This window comes from Coptis chinensis, chromosome 6 (genome assembly GCF_015680905.1).
Source record: "Coptis chinensis isolate HL-2020 chromosome 6, ASM1568090v1, whole genome shotgun sequence".
NCBI lineage: Eukaryota > Viridiplantae > Streptophyta > Magnoliopsida > Ranunculales > Ranunculaceae > Coptis > Coptis chinensis.
In genome coordinates, this window is record NC_141461.1 from 70,034,151 (window position 1) to 70,055,920 (window position 21,770).

The window sequence follows — 21,770 nt, forward strand, 5'->3', positions numbered from 1 at the left end:
TACTCATTGATGGTATTACCCACCCCTTTTCTGCCTTCTTTCCAAACCCCCTCATCATCTTTAACTTTATCTATGTTATTTTTCCTACGCCTATAAATAGTAAATAAATGAAAAAAAAACTTAGTGTTCCTTCCTCCCTCTTTAATCCAGTGTTGGCTAGACTTTTGTTTCCAGAACTCTTCCTCTTTTTCATACCAATCAAACAACTTATTTTTTAACTTTTTGCTTTTTCCAGGTTTAAAGGGTTAAGAGGCCTTTGTAACACTCTATCCAAATCTTTCTGGGTCTTTTTTATATTATAAAAAATATTTCCAAAAACCTTTTTATTCCAACTTTTAAGACTCTCAGCAGTACTTTTTAGCTTATTTATAACATTTCAGTCAGGAAGATCATGAACAACTGAGTTCCAAGCTTTGTCTATAGTAGGTCTGCAAGTCTCATCTTGCAGCCACATACTATAGAACCTAAAAGGTCTCTCAGCTTGTTCCTCCTCAGCCTTCAGACAGATCTTCAGAGAGAGATGATCAGACATAGCATTAACCACATTAGTAACCAACATATGGGAGAACTTAGCAAGCCAGTCAGAAGAAGCAAGAGCTCTATCTAACCGTTCTATAATATTATCAGCAAACCTTCTATTATTATTCCAAGTAAACTTAGGACCTCTATATCCCAAGTCCATCAAGCCCAGATCAATCAAAACAGAATTAAACTCTTGCATGTTTTTTGTGAAAATAGATCTACCTCCTACCTTTTCATCAATAGATAAAATAGAATTGAAATCTCCAAACACCAGCCATGGACCAGGAATGTAGGGAGCCACTTCCCTTAATTCTGTCCAGAACCGGTGTCTCAGATTTGCATTGGGTTCCCCATACACAAAAGTGAAAAACTAAGGTTCATTACTTTGATAATTATTTAATTTACTTGAGATTTGGTTGGTAGTTGCTCCCATCACCTCCAAGTCCACTCCCTCCTTCCACAAAAGAGCCAGACCACCTCTAGAACCAGCAGCCGGTACACAAAAGACATGATCATACTTGATAACTTTTCCTAACATACTAACCCTACTAGAACTGTTTGGGGACAGCCACCGCGAACCCTGGAGGAGGACCACACAGACCTCCATTGCTGTTAGACTCACCACTAAAACCATCAGACCTATACTTTCCACCATAGCCACTAAAGTCTCCTTTTTTTTCCAAACCTCATTATTCCTTTTTTCTGTTTACCAAGCTTGAAGTTTTGATGTCTTACCACTGTTGAATCATCAATTGCCAGAGGTTGGGGTTGAGTAATGCTTTCTTCAGACTCATACCCCGCCCCCTCTTGGCTTCCTTGAACCAATTCCTTTGGTGCATTTCCCAAAGAGACTTCATCATAGTAATCTTCATTGAACACCACCATATCTTGACCCCCTCCCACTGAAATATCCTCCTCTGATGTATCATCTTCTTCCTCTTCTGAAGGATCCTCTTCATCCTCATAAATGAACGCATCTGAGGGGATCTCATCTTCTGGAAAGCTTGCTCCAGAAAAGTGGGATGGGACACTAGAAGCCTTAGAGTGCTCAGAGAGGGTTGGTTCATTTTGTTCCGTCGTATCACTAGAGATAGTGATTGTGGGAGCATTCTCAGGTATCAGAAGATTCTCCATCCCTTTTGCCCTCAAATCATTAGCTTCCAGCTTTGCCCGTTTTGATCTCTGCACAGCCAGCCTTAAACTAATCCATCCCCACCCATGATCTCCCATAGTAACTGTTTCCTTTTCTTTACCAAAGAGACTAACCAATTTCCTTTTTTTTCCCACACTAACCTCTTCAGAAAACTTCCTAACACAGCCAGATAAACCCCTCCTTTTTCCTCCTCGATAAGCCAAAGATTTGTAACCCCTTCCATGTGTAGGTAGCTCAATAAATCGAAAGCTAGGTATCTCTGCCCTAGGCTTGAGTGAAGCACGCTTAGTCCCATCCAACTCTCTCTGTTCCAGGAGAGGAATAATTGCCTCGGAAAACTGAGTACAACTGTTAAGCGGCGAGGCATCATTATTCCTTACATCTTTTCCTGTTCCCAATCTATCAATCGCCAATTATAGGTCTCCTCCTTCTACAGTATCGCGACCTATCTCTTTCTCTATAGCAGGACTTCCCACACCAGTGGGCCTCTCTTGGGCCAGGCCCGTTTCTCTCATACCGCTTTCCTTACCCTTATCCATGTCCACTTCCATACCCACTCAATTTTCAATCGGGTTCCAAACCACCAAGGCCCCATGAGTTGGGCCTTTATTATTCAGCCCATCTGCTCGTATTCTTTGAGTTCCATGGGCTTGGATATTCCTCTCTGGCCCCTTATCTTTTTCTGACTCATTTGGGCCTCCCAGTCCATCTACAGTAACGGTCACTGATTCTGACACTATCCTTGCAGAATTAGCCGTTCTATCCTTCGTCCTACCTGATTCTCTTTCCTCAGAAGACATCGCCCTGTTCCCATGGCTAGTTGCCACGTGTAGTGTTCTTGGTGGTGTTGCCAAAAGCCCATCCCCATTCCAGCTCCTCTTCACCGGAGAGCCTCTGTTTCTCGCTGGAATCTAGTCATATCTCGATTTTTGTGGTGTACCAAAGAACGTCACTGCCACTGGACAAGAGTTGGCCACCCCACTGTAGAACACATTTGCTCTCAGTATGAAAGAGAAATTGTTCTTGACATCTCTTGGGGATCCACCAAATTTCTCATATCCATACTATATTTTTCGCGTTGGTTACAGAAATGGATATCATGTCCAATGCACCCACAAAAATAATAGAATATATCCAGCTTCTCATACTTAAAAGTTACTGGGAAAATTTCACCCAATTCCGTTCTGAGGTCTAATCCTTTCAGGAGCCTTTCCTTGATATCCATCTTCACTCTGACCTTTGCCACCAGATTTTTGAACTCCGACGAGCATAATAGGTCTACATTCTTGACTTTGCCCAGATTGAGTCCCACCTTTTTAACATTCTCTTCATTTATCCGGTTACTAGGGAGTCCATAGATCTGGACCCAAAAATCTACCATATCAAATTTCCATTCTTCACACACTAGTTCAGAGAATTTCCATTTTTTAACAGAGATTATAAACCCCTGTACCATCCAAGGACCGTTTTTTCTGACATAATCATATTCCTCCAAGTTCTCAAAACTTAGTTTATATAACCCTTTTGATATAGTTTCTACCTTTGTGTTACCTCGTGTTTGCCAGCATCGATGCAGCTCCTCTGCCAAAGTTTGTATGGGTATCACTTTTCCCCCAAACAACTTACCCATCAAGGATGATTGCCCCTCAGAACTTGATTCTTCATTTTTGCAGCCAATATCTACCACTCTCTTTTCCTTAGAGCAGAATAGGTTCTGCATTTCCTCTTGCAGTTTTTCAATTTTGGACTTTGATGTTTCTCTTGGCTCCAACCCACCAGTTGAAACTCCTGCCCTGAGTTCCATGTAACCACCTGCTAGAAAGAAACCACTTAACTACCAGGTAACTCTCCACCACAAGGAGACCGAGAAGAGAGCACCTCAGAAAGGAGAGGGGGGCGGCAGAAGAACCCACTAACATTACCAGGAAACTAACAAACTCAACACACCAGATAAGTGAGAAACACAGAAGGGGAGAGGCGAGTTCAAAGATACAAGATAGAGGCAGCAAAATAACTCAAGAAGAATAATAAAGAAGAGATTTAAATTTGAAAGTTGTAGAGAAAGAAGGGGAAAACTGCTTTCAGCCGCAGCAGAGCGAGAGACTTTTATTGCAAACTTAGTGTTGAGCTATTGTATAAGTGAATTGCGTTAGATAGAATAGTGGCTTTCTGCAACAAGAACATAGTGTGTGATCTCTTCTTATGAAATAGGAAATATCTGCTTCTAAGATAATTTCCAGCTTCAATAGGACCTGACCAAGCTCGCCATGCATACCAAGCTCTTTGGAGCTTGCTTGAGTCCATAAAAGACTTATGCAACTTACAGACATTTTTTAGGCCTAGTCGAGTCTCCAAATGGGAACTTCGATCATAAAATCTTCGTTCTTCAGAGGACCATGTAACTGCTTGCGTACATTGTACTGCTATTGAAAGACTTAAAGCAATCCGAGTTATTATTGTTGTCTCATACCATGTTGACATTGTAGTCTCATACAGTCATACCATACCACGTTGTCGAAACACCTTCGCTACCAGCCAGATTTATACCTTTCATGGAGGCCTTTGACCATACTACCATGATATATATTTAGGATTGAGGATTCCAGTTAAGTCAAAATTAGATCATAAACGTGATATGGATTTCGGTTGGGACCACTGGACCAGCACATGACAACATAAAGTCAAAATTAGCTCAGAAAGGTGATATGGAGTCCATCATCTGGCTCTCCGAATCCAGTTCACAGATGTCGGTATAAATCCTAGATTCCTAGCTGATATGTGGATCACGTGGTGATATGCAAAGTATTTATAGTTTTCTTGCTCAATAAAATAGCAAAGATTCTTCGAGAGTAAAGGGCATTGCTTTCAACATGAAGTCACAACACCCTCCTCGTTCAGAATGATCTTGAAGGCTCGAATGATGGTTGTTGAGCAACTACATATGGACATTAATGATTCATTACTGGACTAGTGGTTACCTTAAATTAATCTTCTAACACATTGTATCAGTGTGAACTGTGAAGAGATCTTTACAGTTTGCACAACATAGTTGATATATTTTGGAATAGGAGAGTGTAGGAAGGAGCAAGTTTAGACAGCATTGTTCCTACGATAATGTATCTCCATTTCCGACAGGGACGCGTCGGTACAGATGTTGCACGCCGCTTGAATCCGCGGTTGCAAGCGAAAAAGGAGGAGGAGGGATTTGAGTTCTACAAGATCATTCACCAGCCCTCCAACACTCCACAGCAATGCCTTGTAAGATTATCATCCTCCGCTAGAACATCTTTATGTGGACTGTAAGTTCATTGCTAAAATTATCTCCATAAATATCAATTCTTAATTTTCAGTTTGGTTAAAAAAGAAAGTTGCCTATGTGTTTCCAAGCTTTATTCACTCTGCTTACAGTAGAATATATCCAAAAAAATTATAAAATTGAAACAGCATTTTCAAAATAAACAGTTAACTAGCCTACTAATGAACTTTTATTTGGTATGAAACAGTATAATGAATACTAGTTTCACTTAGAAACTACCCCAAGTTGAATCCCTTTTCCCAGACAAAACCTTAAAACGCATGGGGTTCATTCTGTCAAGTTTACGCAAGCATAGTTGTGCGTTATGATTATTTACAAGAGAAACATGACTTGAATGAAACTCTTATTCTGTAATCTGTACTAACCATTATGAAGATCACAGTTCTATTGTCCACACTGCCACACTGGTCTTCTACTTATTCATTTACATTGGTAACTTAATTTGCAGAGGCTCCCACCGAAGTTCGTGCAGAAGTTTAGTAAGGATTTGTCTGATTTCGCACTCCTAAGTGTTCCTGATGGAAAAAGGTGGCAACTAAAGTTGTGGATAACTGGTGGCGAGATTTTTCTTCGTAATGGTTGGCAGGAATTCCTAGAGTATTACTCTATATCCGCTGGTCATTTTTTACTTTTTCGATACAGTGGAAAATCTAATTTTCGTGTCATTATATTTGGTATGAATTGTTCTGAGATGCACTATCCACCCAACATTGATGATCTTGAAGAAGCCAATTCTTGTGAAGAATCTGAAGAGGAAGGACTTATTATATCAGGTATTTCTACTGTTCAGTTTTTTTTTCGGTGTGGTTAATTTCAGTTTTATATGCTTGTGGTTTTTACTTATCGTCAGTCATTGTGTAGATACAGATGTACATAATTCATCGAAAAAACAAGAAAAGGTGCTTAACATTCCATTTGCAAAAGGACCTTCGTTTACTAGAACTTCTGCGGCAAAGAGGTCGTCCTTTAAGGAGCACAAAGACAATGGAGCAATTGGACTACCAGGGGGATTGAAGCTTAAACACCCTTATTTCAAAGTTCTTATGCAACCCTCCTATGTGACTAATTACACGGTGAGCTTGCTCTTTTCCAAATAGCTCTTTGTATGTATGCACTAGGTCGGTATGGTTCTAAAGTTTGCGGTTATCAAAGTTAATGTTAGACAAGCTATCATCTAATAATGAGAATTGCGAGCATGCTAACGCTTTTCTTTTGTAGCCAATACCACCCAGCTTTGTCAAGAGATATTTAAAAGACAACTCGAGGAATTTAACACTTGAGGCTTCAAATGGGCGTACATGGGTTGTTCAATTCATTGTTTATAATAACCATCGTGCTCATCTAAGTAAAGGTTGGCCAAAGTTTGCAAAGCAAAATAAGATTAAGGAAGGGGATGTTTGTGTATTTGAAATGATTAAGGATGCTTTCTTGAAAGTTCACATTTTCCCCAAGGCTAAAGATAAGTTGCCAACAATTCTGAACATGAAGGATGGGCATCAATCTCCGGAGAAACAAGAAGACAGAGTTGATGAAAGTAGAGCACTTAAAGCAGCCAGAGCATTGAAGCTTAAATATCCTTCCTTCACAGTACGTATGAGAAAAGCCTACGTGAACAATAATTATACGGTCAGCTTTTTCTTACTCTTTTCCGAATCAAAATACTCTGTTATGTATACTATCTAGAATTGCTAAATGTTTTCTAGCTAATTATGTTTCTTCGTACGACTTTTAGTGGAAAATGGTCCAGGAAACAATATATTTGTAGAAACACTAAAACTAGTATTCAGGCAATACTACCACTGCCATGCATTGTGATTCTTATATAGACTTTGACAAGGCCTGCATTCCCTTTAATTAATCCTTTGAGAACAACATCTCAAATGACCCCTACTGAACTTTCTAAGAAAGAATCACCCTAAAATACCCCTACTTAACTAAACAACAAGCTCTCTGAGATGGTAAAATCACCCTAAAACACCAAAATAGGGCTCTTTGCCAATCAATTTCTTTTCAGCTCGCAGTTAAGCTTTAAACATAAATGTACTGTATGTTGGGGAATAACTATACTAATCGATCCCCACTACTAAAATAACTTGCAATTGAACCAACAACAATCTCCAGACAAAGATCTAAACTTTCACTACGACTAAAACTAGTATGCCCAACTCTCTAAACAACTATCAACAATAAATAATAATGCAGAGAAAATTAAAACATACCACAATACAAGATGTAACTTGGTTCGGCCAATGGTGCCTACTTCCACAAGAGCTAATCCTTTTATAACGTGGGAAGAAAGATTGCAATCACTCCTCTCAAGTCTCTCCACCTTACTAGATCACTCTCTCTCTTTACAGGCTTTTTCTCTCTGCAAAGGTTCTCTCTCAATTTTGATAGCTTTCAAAATTGGGTTTATCTGTAAGACTTATGTGTTGTCTCGTGGTTTTCCAAAACCTTAATTCTGTTTATATAGTAACCCACAATCTCGTGGTTACTGTAGCAAAATAGAAACTACAAATTTAGACATGAGCGCGGGCGCGCCCTCGTCAAGGCAAAATCAAGTGCGCGCACCCTCTGATTTTTCCTCAAACAAAAGTCCAAGAATACATGGCTGGCGTGCTTTTTATGCCAACTGAAATGCGTGTGGGCCGGACCTCTTCGACGAAAGTATTACTGATTTCTCTCTCTTCCTCATGTGAGGGATAACTCCAACAATCTCCCCCTCCCGAACAGTGAGGGTGGATACCTCCATGCAATTTCCAAATCAACAGGAGGAGTGTGCTACTATTCCGGCGGTAGCACAACAAATATCAAACTTACCTTTCGGTAAGACTTTGGTTATCATATCGGACCTATTTTTGTCGATATGGATCTTCTCGATACACAAATGCTTGTCTTCGAGAACTTCTCTAATCCAATGATAACGGCACATGTATGTGCTTGGATCTAGAATGAAAACTCGGATTCTTGCTCAAATGGATGGCGCTCTGACTGTCACATAGAACTACAAATTGTTTTTGTTTTAGCCCTAGTTCCTCGAAGAACCTCTTCATCCATAGCATCTTTTTGCAACACTCAGTGGCTGCAATATACTCGACTTTTGTAGTGGAGAGGGCAACACACTTTTGCAACTTAGATTGCCAAGAAACTGCCCCCCTACAAAAGTAACTAGATAACCGGAGGTGGACTTCATCGAGTCTACATCACCTGCCATGTCTGCATTAGTGTAGCCTTCAAGTAAGGGTTTGCTTCCACCAAAACACAAACACACATTGGAAGTGCCCTTGAGATATCTCAATATCCACTTAACACTTTCTCAATGCTCCTTGCCCGGATTTGACAGAAATCGGCTTACAACACCAACGACGAAAGCAATATCCGATCTTGTACACAACATTGAATACATCAAGTTGGCCACTATGGATGCATAAGGAATCTTTTCCATCTAACTCTGCTCATGCTCACCCTTTAGACACATCTCTTTGGTCATGTGGAACTGGCCACCAATCGGACAACTAACTGGCTTCGCTTGATTTATGTTGAATCTCTTCAACACCTTCTCAATGTAGCTTTCTTGAGAAAGCCACAACTTCCCACTTTTTCTGTCACGAGTGATCTGCATCCCAAGTATTTGCTTTGCTTGACCCAAATCCTTCATCTCAAAGGACTTACTCAAGTCTTTCTTCAGCTTAGATATATTGTTGATGTTCGGGCCAACTATCAACATATCATCCACATACAACAAGAGCACTATGAAATCCCCATCTGGAAATTTCTTAACAAGCACACAATGATCGGAAGCAGACTTCTTGTATTCTTGCTTCACCATAAAGGAATCAAATTTTATGTACCACTATCTCGGTGCCTGCTTCAACCCATACAAACTCTTTATCAGCTTGCATACTAGGTGCTCCTTGCCTTTGACCTCAAACCCCTCTGGCTGGTCCATGTAGACATCTTCTTTAAGGTCTCCATGAAGAAAAGTTGTCTTAACATCTAGCTGCTCAACCTCCAGGTTTATACTTGCAATCAGACCCAATATCACTCGGATAGAAGTCATCTTCACTACAGGAGAGAAAATTTCATCAAAGTCAATACCTTTCCTTTGACCGAATCCCTTTACAACAAGGCGAGTTTTGTGCCTTGGGTATGGATTATTCTCCTCATACTTGACTTTGTAGATCCACTTATTCTTGAGAATTTTTCTTCCTCTCGGTTTCTCAACTAACTCATAAGTATGATTCTTATGCAAAGAATCCATCTCATCATGCATGGCCTTCAACCACTTCTCTTTGTATGTACCTTCAAGAGCCTCTTGATAGTACATATGTTCTCCACCATCAGATAGTAAAATATACGTATGTGGTGGATATCTGGTTGAAGCTTGTCTCTCTCTATCAGACCGCCTTTCCCCATTTTCTTGTGGCTTAAGAGGATGCACTTCTGCTTGCTCAGGTGGTGGTTCATGCACTTCATCTACATCTTCTATACCAATAGGTTCTATCCCATCATGAGCAATAAGATCATCATCATGAGCTTCAAACTCATGGTTCTCTACATTCTCAATGCCTTCTACACGTTCCACAATAGGAACTTCTAGTTCTGAATCAACAAGATCATTAGTGAAAGCTTATAGCTTCTCATCTTCCTCAAAGTCTGCTATGGTTTGGTCTTCCAAGAACACAATATCTCGACTTTAGATTACCTTCTTGTTAATCAGATCATAGAGTTTGTAGCCAAACTTCTCATCCCCATAACCCAGAAAAATGCACTGCTTGGCTTTGTCATCAAGCTTGGATCTCTTATCAATGGGAATATGAACAAATACCCTACACCCAAATACCCTTAGGTATCCATAATCAACATCTCTGCCTGACCATACTCTCTCTGGATAATCACTATTTAGAGGCTTTGACGGCGATAGGTTGATCACATGCACAGCTGTACGCATTGCTTCTACCCAGTAACTTCTAGGTAATTTAGAATGAGACATCATGCATCTCATCCTCTCTACAATGGTACGGTTTATCCTCTCGGCTATACCATTTTGTTACGGTGTCTTGGGAACGGTCTGCTCATGATGAATCCCATGACTTTGGCAATACTCTTCAAATGGCCCAATGTACTCACCCCCATTATCTGAGCGAATACACTTCAAAAGCTTCCCTGTCTCTCTTTCCATCATGCTATGGAAAGTCTTGAACACGCCAAGTACTTCGTCCTTGGTCTTTAGACTATATGCCCATATCTTTCTGCTTGACGCATCATCAATGAAAGTCAAGAAGTACAAAGCTCCCCCATGGGACTATACTCTCATAGGACCACATAAGTCAGTGTGAACTAGCTCAAGGACATTGTTCTTTTTGTAAAATGGGAATCTTTGGAAAGACACCCTGTGTTGCTTTTCTACCAAACAGTAAGTACATCTATTTAAATGCGTACCTTTTATGTTTGGCAAGAACTTCCATGCCTTTTTCTCCCATATAACATAGTCTCTTATGCCACAGTTCGGAGGAAGCTTCTTCTTCTGCCGCATTTGCTTCTGTTTTACACAGACTAGCCTGTGTCTTGTAAAGAGAGCAAGTTTTCTTCCCTTTGGCTGCTATAATGGAACCTCTACTCAATTTTCATACCCCGTTACCAAACGAGTTCAGAAAGCCATCATCATCTAACTTCTCAGCGGAAATTAGACTTAGCCGAATGTCAGGGACATGTCTTACATCCTTGAGTGTCAAGGTGTAGCTGACATTAATTGGTTTCTACATGAACATCACCAATGCTTATAATCTTTGAGACGCCAGTGTTACCCATCTTTACCTCACCAAATTCACCACAGCTGTACGTAGGTAGTGAAAAATCCTCTGTGCAGTGTGACGTGATAGATGATAGGATGCTCCTGTATCTATCACCCACTCTATATCCTGGCATGAGGTACTAACACAGCACACACCACATTCTGACACAATTCCCACTAGACCATCGTCGACTAGTGCGGTAGTATCTCTGCCTGTGTTTTCGTTCCTCTATACCATGTCTTCATATACATAGTTATTCTTCTCATCCCTCTTAAGTGTTATGCACTCATACTTAAAGTGACCCTTGGTAGCACAATAGTAACACTGTCTCTCTGCCTTAAGAGTTCTAGCTTCACCCCTAGATTTGCTTCTGTCATCACCTCTAGAATGAGATGGTTTTCTGCTCTTACCTCTCTCCCGCTTCTATGTGACAAGGATCTCTGAGTTAGAGGAGCTGCTTTGTGAACCCCTTCTTGTCTCCTCATTCAACAATGCCCCGGTAGCTATTTCCATGGAAATAACTCCATCATTAGCGGCTCCGTTAAGAGAAAACTGCTAACGTCTCCCAATTGTCGGGTAGAGAGGTTAATAGGAACAAAGCCTCAACTTCATCTCCCATATTAATCTTTATCAAGTGCAGCTGATTGATGATATTCTATACTTCATTAAGATGCTCAGACATTGAAGAACCTTGTTTGTACTTCGTGTTAGCAAACTTCTTAATGAGCAACACTTTGTTTCTGGCCGACTTCCTTTCATAGAGGTCTTCGAGTTTCTTTCACAAGCCAAAAGCAGTAGTCTCTTGAGATACATGATGGAAGACACTGTCATCAATCCACTGTCGAATATACCCTATTGCTTTTCTATCAAGTTTGGTCCACTCAGTCGCCACTATTGCATCTGGTTTTACGCCCCCATTCTCAATAGGTTGTGCCAAGTCCTTGCAATATAGCAAGTCTTCTATCTTGGCTTTCAAAATGATGTAGTTAACTCTATTCAGACTAATCATGCGAGTGTTCATAGAATGGTCTATCTCTACAAACTATTTCAACTCAAATTTTCTCTCATGAATTTTGTCAACAACTTCTGAGCAAAATTTGGATAACAATCTAGATTAATCTAACCAAGGCTCTGATACCACTTGTTGGAGAATAACGATACCAATCAATCCCCACTACTAAGATAACTTGCAATTGAACCAACAACAATCTCCAGACAAAGATCTAAACTTTCACTACAACTAAAACTAGCATGCCCAACTCTCTAAACAACTATCAACATAACAAATAATAATGCAGAGAAAATTAAAGCATACCACAACACAAGATGTAACGTAGTTCGGCCAATGGTGCCTACTTCCACAAGAGCTGATCCTTTTATAACATGGGAAGAAAGATTACAATCACTCCTCTTAAGTCTCTCCACCTTACTAGATCACTCTCTCTCTTTACAGGTTTTTCTCTCTGCAAAGGTTCTCTCTCAATCTTGATAGCTTTCAAAATTGGGTTTCTCCATAAGACTTTTGTGTTGTCTTGTGGTTTTCCAAAACCTTGTTTCTGTTTATATAGTAACCCACAATCTCGCAGTTACTGTAGCAAAATAGAAACTAGGAATTTAGACGTGAGCGCGGGCGCGCCCTTGTCAAGGCAAAATCGAGCGCACGCGCCCTCTGATTTTTCCTCAAACAAAAGTCCAGCAACATGAGCTCGGGCGTGCTTTCGGCTTAGGCCAATCTGAGCGCGTGCATGCTCAGACCTCTTCAGACTAGCATTACTGATTTCTCTCTCTTCCTCATGTGAGGGATAACTAGCTCCAACACTGTATGTGATACTTCTCTTATCTTATGGACTTTTCTCAAAGAAAGTGAATTAGTGACCATTTAATTTGGTTGCATACGTACTACTATTTCAAGATATATTAGCTTGGCATGTTGTTTGGTTATGGAACCGTCGAGCTTCACTCCGGTGTCCGACCAACATGCTTTGAACGACCATGTTGTGTCGTGGTTAAAGCTCCCTCACGATCTGCGAGGTCGTTTGGAGGGAAAAACTCCTGGAAATAACTCGAGCGACCTGTTGAAGTCGGTTGGAAGAAGTGAACGATCTGCTTGGATCATTTAGGCCCATTTTGTCTATTTTTCCAGAATTTCGACACTTGCTCAATATTTCGGCCCAAAGCCCATTTTTTTCTCACCTTTCTCTATGTGTACCTATATAAAGGAAATAGATTAGGGTTTTGAGATAACTTTGAGAGATTCATTTCATGGAAATTGTGGGAGCTCTATTGAGCTAGGGTTTGAGTGGTGCTTCTTGTTCTTGATTCTTGTTACCTCTTGTAAACTCTCCAATCTTTTCTATAAAAGAAACTCGGCTCTTGTGTGGATGTAGGTAATATTTACCGAACCATCTTAAATCTTTGTGTCTTTTTGCATCATTTACTTCCATATTTATTGTTTGCTATGATTGTGATGATAAATTAGTGGCTTTGCATGTTGAGTTTGTTGTGATAACTACCAAAGCCTTGTTTGTTGTGATAACTACCAAAGCCTTGGGTGGGTGATTTCCTTAGTGTGAGCTCCAAGTTGAAATCATTTGAGATAGAAAGTAACTAGATTGAAGTGTGACTTTCTAGTGAAATCTCCCATCAAGTAGTATCAGAACGAGGTAATTGAATCAGTATATACAGGGTGTGTGAGGAAATACTCCACCTTTAGCATTGAGAGGTAGGTGTTTGAAGAAATTCCTCTGAGAGGTTCTCTACCGTTGTTTTTTGGTTTAGTGGAAGTCATGACGACAGATAAAGGAAGCTACAAAATAGAGAAGTTTGATGGTACAAACTTCGGCTATTGGAATATGCAAATTGAGGACTACCTCTACCAGAAGGATTTGTATGAACCTTTGATGGGGGAGAAACCAACGAGTTACGAGCAAAGTGAATGGGATTTGCAAGATAGAAAAGTATTAGCGACAATTCGATTGAGTCTCTCAAAGTCGGTGGCCTTCAATATTAAAAATGAGAAGACGACGGCGTCTCTCATGAAGGCACTCACGTGCATGTATAAGCAACCTTCGGCCACGAACAAGGTCTATTTTATTACCAAGCTCTTCTCCATGAGAATGTCGGAGAATGATTCCTTCAAGGACCACTTAAATGAATTCAACTAAACGAAAGACTAATTGAAGTCGGTTGAGATTATATTTAGTGATGAAGTGAGAACGTTGGCGTTAATAGGACAAATGCCTCCAAGTTGGAAGGCTACGGTTGCGGCTATTAGTGGCTTGGCGGGAATGAATAAGTTAAAATTCGACAATGTTGTTAGTATGATACTAGCGGAGGAAATTCGAAGGAGTTCGGATGGGGCCTCGACATCGGGTTCGGCTTTAAGTACCGAGAGCGAAGGGATGCACATGCACAAGGGTCGTGGTAGACCGAGAAATAGAAGGGGGAGAATGAACTCTCATGCCCTTAGTGATGAGCCTAGAGATTATAGTATCATTATATGTTACAATTGTGGTTTGCCTGGCCACTATAGTAACCGATGCCAAGCACTAAGGAATGACAACTACAAGAAGAATCAAGAAGCTAATGTAGTTGAAATGGAAGATGATGCTTTGATATGTTCGATGGAGAACAATAAGGAGTCTTGGGTTTTAGATTCTGGCGCATCATTCCATGTGACCTCAAATCGAGAGTTCTTTGTGAACTACACCAAAGGTGACCTTGGAAAGGTCTTTCTTGGTGATGACCAATCTTGTGCCATTGTTGGCAAAGGTGATGTCCGTGTCAAGTTGAAAGATAGGACATGGTTATTGAGGGATGTTCGACACGTTTCGGATTTGAGGAAAAATTTGATTTCGGTGGGTCAATTAGCTAATGAAGGATTTGTTACAATCTTCACGAGGGATACTTGGAAAGTCTCTAAGGGTTCTCTAATAGTCGCTAAAATAGTCACTAAAGGCAACAAGGATGGTACTCTCTACATGACCACACATGGGTGTGGGTCGAATGTCGTGGAAAATGGCAAAGAGGATCCAAATGTTTGGCACAACAGACTTGGTTACATGAGTGAGAAAGAAATGCAAGTCCTTCACTCCACTAGTAAACCCCATTAGAGTCGACGAACTTTGACTTTTGCAAAAATTGCATGTTTGAAAAGCAGAGAAGGGTGAGTTTTCAGGAGATGGGTCGAACTCTGAAAGCTAGGAAGCTTGAGTTGATTCATACAGATGTCTGGGGACCAGCTAATGTCTCTTCACTTGGCAGAAAGTTATATTTTGTGACTTTCATTGATGACCATACTAGGAAGGTGTGGGTCTATTTCTTGAGACACAAGTCCGAGGTATTGGAAGTGTTCAAGACGTGGAAAACTATGGTTGAGAATGAGACATGCTTCAAGGTGAAGAAGCTGAGATCCGATAATTGTGGAGAGTATGTTGATTCAGGTTTTGAGAAGTATTGTGCTAACAGTGGCATCAAGATGGAAAAGACTTTGTGAGGGACACTTCAGGAGAATGGGGTCGCAAAGCGGATGATTAGAACACTGACAGATAGGGCTAGGTGTATGCGTACACTAGCAGGCTTGCCTGAGCAATTCTGGGTAGAGAGTGTTAGTATAGCAACTTACCTGATCAACCGAGGACCGTCAGTACCTTTGGATTTCAAGATTCCAGAGGAAGTGTGGAGTGGGAAGGATGTGAACCTTTCCCATTTGAGAGTGTTTGGGTGTGAGTCCTATGCGCACACTAGTGACCAAGCTAGGAGTAAGCTTGATGTCAAGTGTACATTCATTGGATATGGCGATGATGATCTTGGTTATCATTTTTGGGATTACCAAAACTGGAAAATTATTTGAAGCAAAGATGCCTTGTTCAGTGAGATGGTTTTGTACAAGGACAGAAAAGAAGCACAGCCCGTGGAGCCGGTTACAGATAGTGACACTGAGTATGTTGAGTTGGAAGGCTTTGATATGAGTCGTGGTGTTGTGGAAGTTCCATAGTCTCGGGTGAAGAGACTACACCACCAAGTCCATCTCCACCTCGTGCACCAAGGAGGTTATCTAGGCAAACTGTACCGAGCATGAAGTATCCTCCCTCCACCTATTTATTTACTGATGATGGTGAACCTCATTGCTATGATGCGACATTAGAGGTTGGTGATGCTAGCAAGTGGGAGCTTGTTATGCATGATGAGACAAAGTCCCTCGTCTTTAGTGTCACTTGGGAGTTGGCCAAAGTACCCAAGGACATGACTCTACAAAGCAAATGGGTGTATCGAGTCAAGAAGGAACATGATGGTTCCAAGAAATATTTGGCAATGATATTCTCCCCAAATACTTTTCAGTCAGTGTTTAGTATTGTTGTAGCGGAATATTTAAATCTTAAGCAGTTAGATGTGAAAACTGCTTACCTCCATTGTGATCATGTTGAGGAGATTTACACACGGCAACTGTTGGGTTTCTTATGGAAGGATAAAGAGAATATGGTGCGCAAGTTGAGAAAGAGCTTGCATATGGTTTCCAACAAGCCCTAGGCGGTGGTACATGGTTTACACGCACCCGGATATATCCCATGCAGTGGGAGTTGCTTGGAGGTTTATGGCTAACCTTGGCAAACATCATTGGGAAGCGGTGAAATGGATATTGTGCTATTCATGGAGTACCACGGAGACATGTCTATGTCAGGGTAGGGGTGTTGTGAAGATGAAGTTGAAGTGTTCAACTTTGTCGGGTCTTCTTGCTTGAAGACCATGATGGATGAGCCGAGTGTTTCATTAGTAAATTGAATTTGGATTGAGTTGTTACAATTGAGATGTGATGTGCATGTAGAATCTCGAAGGTTTCAAGTGGGAGATTGTTGGGTTATGGAACCGTCGAGCTTCGCTCCAATGTCCGACCAACATGCTTTAAACGACCATGTTGTGTCGTGGTTGAAGCTCCTTCACGATCTGACGAGGTCATTTGGAGGGAAAAACTCCTAGAAATAACTCGAGCGACCTGTTGAAGTCGGTTGGAAGAAGTGAACGATCTGCTTGGATCGTTAAGGCCCATTTCGTCTGTTTTTCCAGAATTTCGACACTTGCTCAATATTTCGGCCCAAAGCCCATTTTTTTCTCACCTTTCTCTATGTGTACCTATATAAAGAAAATAGACTAGGGTTTTGAGATAACTTTGAGAGATTCATTTCATGAGAATTGTGGGAGCTCTATTGAGCTAGGGTTTGAGTGAGGCTTCTTGTTCTTGATTCTTGTTACCTCTTGTAAACTCTCCAATCTTTGTTATAAAGGAAACTCGGCTCTTGTGTGGATATATGTAACATTTACCGAACCACCTTAAATTTTTGTGTCTCTTTGCATCATTTACTTCCATATTTATTGTTTGCTATGATTGTGATGATAAATTAGTGGCTTTGCATGTTGAGTTTGTTGTGTTAACTACCAAAGTCTTGGGTGGGTGATTTCCATGGTGTGAGCTCCAAGTTGAAATCATTTGGGATAGAAAGTAACTAGATTGAGGTGTGACTTTCTAGTGAAATCTCTCATCACATGTAACATTTGTAACTTTAATATCTCTTGCACATTTCATTATCTAACAAGATCACATTTGGGCTTCTGTTTTTTTGCAGATATTTCCATTCAAGTTTCTCAAGAAACATCTTACAGAGAAGCTAGATCATGTTACACTTCAAGTTTCTGATGAGTGTACATGGCCTGTTGGGTGCCTTTTCTACCGAGGTTGGGGTCGGATGAGCAAGGGTTGGCCTATATTCCAGAGAGAGAATGATATTAAAGAAGGGGATGTTTGTGTGTTTGAGATGATTGAGAAGGAAGATGTTGTGTTCAAAGTTTACATATTTCACTGCTGATGTGATAGTGTTTCTAATTCAGAATTTATTTTCCTTTTTAATCTAATTTGGACGACCAATGACAAGATACTTTCAAGCTTAATGATTCTGGTTATAGCTAGTTTGGGAAATGAGCCATTACAACAAGGATAACCGAGCCATAAATAACAGTTAAGTTTAAGAGCACTGTGTAGAATATTTAGAACTAGTGAATGCCCGTGCCAATCGGCACTCTAGACACAATGTAGTAATGGGCACATTATATACGCCTATTTCATTTTGGGTACCCTTTCATATTTCATAAACCAACTAACTTATACATTAATTAATTTATCGCATATCTGATTTTCAAAGTTGGTGTTAATGTAGGCAAGTAGATATGAAACTAAAAGAGGCTTTCAAATAGGGAAAAAAATCAGATGAGAGTAGACATGGTAGCCCAAAGAAAGAAGGAACTAATTGGGTCGGAAAAGAAACATCACAGATTCCATCATTCCAAGATAAGTCGGGTGCTTTTAAAATATTCCAAATCTAATGTGTCGAGAACCCTGCCCTCATCAGCTTTAAGCAACCTTTGCATTTCCTGCTGAGATCCCAAGTCTCAATGTGTGGCCCTCAACAACAACAACAAAAAAAAGCTAGTTTCAAGGCTTGCTATGAGGCCTGCATGCAAGTCTTGAATAAATATTACATACCAAAATCTCTTGAGAATCTCCTTGCCAAGTCTTTAAGTTCTGTAATCAAACTGAATTTTAAATTAATTCTTCCAATCAAAAGACAATAGACAACGTACACCATACACACAATGTATCTACATAATACTATTGGGGCACTATATATTCATCCTACTTATCATCATCAAGTCAGTCAGTACATGTCAGTACAGAGTTTTAATAATAGTTTAACATTTGACAAAACATCTTTGCCTTCCTTGAAAAAAGTAAGAAGCAAAATATGCGTACAACATCTAAGCGTAATCCTCCATTCCTCCCAAGTTTTTCTAGATACCTTCCGCATCCACTGTAATCTCCATGCAATATTTCTCCCAGAAAGCAAGCATTATAGCCAGTGAATGAATTCCTACCACACTTTATACCATCTGTTTTTGGTACGGTAGACATTAAAATAGGCAAGACATCTGCTATAACACCCCGTGTTTTATTCTTTTATTTTCCTAATAATAATAATAATAAAGATAATACTAATAAAAATAAATAAAATAGATATAGGATATCCAGCAGTTACGGATAAAAGCCCGTAGGTAAATAGATAAGTGTTGTCCTTGTTTTTTCGGGGAGTTTTCTCACGTAGAGTTTTTGGGGAAAAACACAGCGAGAGTTTTATACAGAAAAACGGGATTTTTCTGAATGAAGAAAAAGAAAGTTTTTTCTGGTAGCTGGTTGATAGTCGGAGCGCTAAAGGTGAGTAGCTATTTTTGCTATTTCACCGAATTTATGGTTTTCCGTGTATCGGGGTATACCGACTAAGGTTTCGGCCTATTGATACTGCTCATTATCCTATTGTATTGGACTTCGTGCCATTTGTATTATTAAACTTTGTTGAATTTCGGATTTGTAATTAAACTGTCGAAACTTTGTTAAAATTGGGTAAACTGTTGAATCTCGACAGACGTCAATGGCGTCAGCCCACAGAAATCGTTTTGTATAATTTAACTCTTTGTTTTGGTTTGTAAACTCCTATGGTTGAAGTGTTGTGGTATATTGGGTTGTGTAGTGCGTGATGTCGGGGCAGTGAAGCTCGGAGGGAGGCGTTAATGGCGTTACTGCCATTACTGTGATACTGGGACTTGGGTTTTTATGCGTTTTTAAAATGGTTTGAACGGTTTTTGTTTGATTTGGTGGGTTGTTGATGTATGTGTGAATGTTGGAATGTGGATGGGGGTTTGAAGAAAGGTGGCGGAAGCCATTAATGGCAAAGAAAAGTTTTAGATCTAGTTTTGAAAGAGATAGGGATTGAATGATTTGGGGGTTTTGTTTTATTAAAAGTGTTTGGTTTTATATGGAGTAAAATCGGTTTGATGAAGTGAGGAGTGGTGGCGATTTTTGGTGGTGGTGGTGGAGGAAGAAGGTTGGAAAGATGAACAAGAAATCTCGGTTGGGCTTTGGGCCTAAACCTTTTGGTTTTGTGTGGGCGAAATCTAATTTAGTTTGGGCGGATTTTTGTTAAGTTGTTAGGGGCGGACCACATTAGTTATGTTGGGCCATTTCTATTTTTGTTTTGTTTTGGGCCCGATTTTAGTTTGTTTTGTTTGGGCCTTCTCCCATTTGTTTTCGGGCCGAACTCAGTTGTGTTTTGGGCCAGTTCAGTCTGAAGTTTTTAGGCCAGTTTCTAATATTGTTTGGGGCCAGTCCATAGGACTTAAAATAGATCTTTTTGGGTCTTTCAATGTTTAAACTTTCGGGTTCTGAGGTTTGGGCTTGGCCAGTTGGGTCCGAATCATTACCTTAGTCATGAGCCCATGAGCCATGCACATTGACCTTAGCCATGAACCACGGCTATGACCCTGAACCTGTTGAACATAAAAATGACAGTTTGACTTTAACAATGACGTGTTGACTTTGACAATGATGTGTTGACTTTGACCAGAGTTGATTGTTGACCAGGGTTGACTTTGACCAGTTGACCCAATTTGACCTTTTAACTCGGATTAGGATTCGGTCTATTAGGATAGGTCTATGGCTATTAGCATGCTTGGCTTTAGGCTAAGACCTTTCTATATATACATGTATACGTGTATTAACTACTCGGTGATTTTGCAGTATTTTATGATATGCAACGTTATGACACTTAGACATCCATGAAATTAATAACGCGTAAACCAAAAATACATTTATCAAGATACTCATTCGTTCTCTGAAATGATATATACAATAAAGTTCAATAATGCGTAAATAAATTTACCGCAACCTTTTAGAACTCTTCACGCCTCAAGTTTTGGAATTGAGTTTTATGACTGTTGATGTCATAGGTTAGGTGGACATTTATTGAATGTGCCATAAATGGCCCGTTAGCGTTATCTATGGGTATTCATTGAATGTGCCATGAATGACCGGGTATTCTTTGTGCCATGAATGACCGATTCTTTGAATTTGCCCTAGAAAGGAACTAAGGTATTCACCTTGCGGGTTAGTTGTATTCCTTGAGTGTACGGGAATGTAGGGTTGGGTATTCCTTGAATGTGACGGGAATGACCTAAGGTATATAGGCACTAAATGGTGAGTGTATAAGAAAAGAAATTGATTATTTGATAAGAGAAATTGATTTGATTATGCGAGTGTATTTGGGCTTGCATTGGAATACCTATAGGATATCTACACATATTATATAAAATTGCTAACTTTCTTTTTGCGGGGAGGGGGTAGGACTTAATAATATTTTTGTGCAGGGACGCGGTCCTACCCTTATATAACAGTGGATATCGGTAAGTTTTAATGCAATGTTTTAGATATTAAAACGAGTGATTTGAATGAGTTAATATAATGGAAGTTTTGCTTGGGAAGAAACTATGCCGGGTTGAAATGACTAACTACCCTTCTTCCAAGCCGAAATGATTAAGTTATGGGAAAATATAAAGTGATTGTTTGGATAATTAAAGTATGATAATGTTTATATGTGGTTAGTCTACTCATACCAAAGAAATTCAATTTTTGTTTGACCCATGTTTGCTTTGTTTTGGCTAACGTGGGTGTGTTCTTGGGAACACAGTGGAAGGCGATAGAACCGCCGCGTGATTTGGATTCTTGCCCTGGAGCAGTCCGGAGGTTATTTTATTAGGTCCGATCTTTTGGAAGTATGTAATAACATAGTTTTCTTTTCATTCATATGACATGAAAATACGATGTTGAAGACACATTATTCTTAGAGTGGTTTGATGTTTTATTGGGACGGAAGATAGACTTTTTATAAAGTAATAAAGAGAATTTTGGAGATGATTTTTGTTGTTAAAATTCTTTATGATGTGGGTTTTAGGTTTTGACATGTGTTGTATCCACCCCATCATAGCATGGGTTTTTAGACAATTGAACATAGTGATGTTTGAGATATTTATATTTCAAATATTCATTTATTTTAATTGTTTAGAAAATCAGGCTGTGACATCTGCAGTAAAAAAAAAATGCTCAGCA

At 39.9% G+C, this 21,770-nt stretch overlaps 1 protein-coding gene across 2 annotated transcripts; it reads left to right on the forward strand.

The window, feature by feature from the left end:
- The first annotated feature begins 4,644 nt into the window (after window positions 1–4,644).
- On the forward strand, window positions 4,645–17,725 carry LOC147494209 (B3 domain-containing transcription factor VRN1-like). 2 transcript variants are annotated; one of them, XM_086566145.1, is made up of 5 exons: window positions 4,645–4,933; window positions 5,440–5,764; window positions 5,853–6,064; window positions 6,210–6,617; window positions 17,407–17,725. In XM_086566145.1, the coding sequence occupies exons 1-5, from the start codon at window positions 4,790–4,792 to the stop codon at window positions 17,644–17,646; spliced, it is 1,329 nt and encodes a 442-aa protein (XP_086422271.1). In that variant the 5' UTR covers window positions 4,645–4,789; the 3' UTR covers window positions 17,647–17,725. The 2 variants fall into 2 exon arrangements, with proteins under 2 accessions (XP_086422271.1, XP_086422272.1); XM_086566146.1 differs by having other exon boundaries at window positions 6,210–6,578.
- The last annotated feature ends 4,045 nt before the right edge of the window (window positions 17,726–21,770 follow it).

Coding starts and splice junctions, on each gene's coding strand:
- LOC147494209 (XM_086566145.1), top strand. CDS start 4,790: ATGTATCTCCATTTCCGACAGGGACGCGTCGGTACAGATGTTGCACGC. Junction 4,934..5,439: donor ACACTCCACAGCAATGCCTT/GTAAGATTATCA, acceptor CTTAATTTGCAG/AGGCTCCCACCGAAGTTCGT. Junction 6,065..6,209: donor CCTATGTGACTAATTACACG/GTGAGCTTGCTC, acceptor TTTCTTTTGTAG/CCAATACCACCCAGCTTTGT.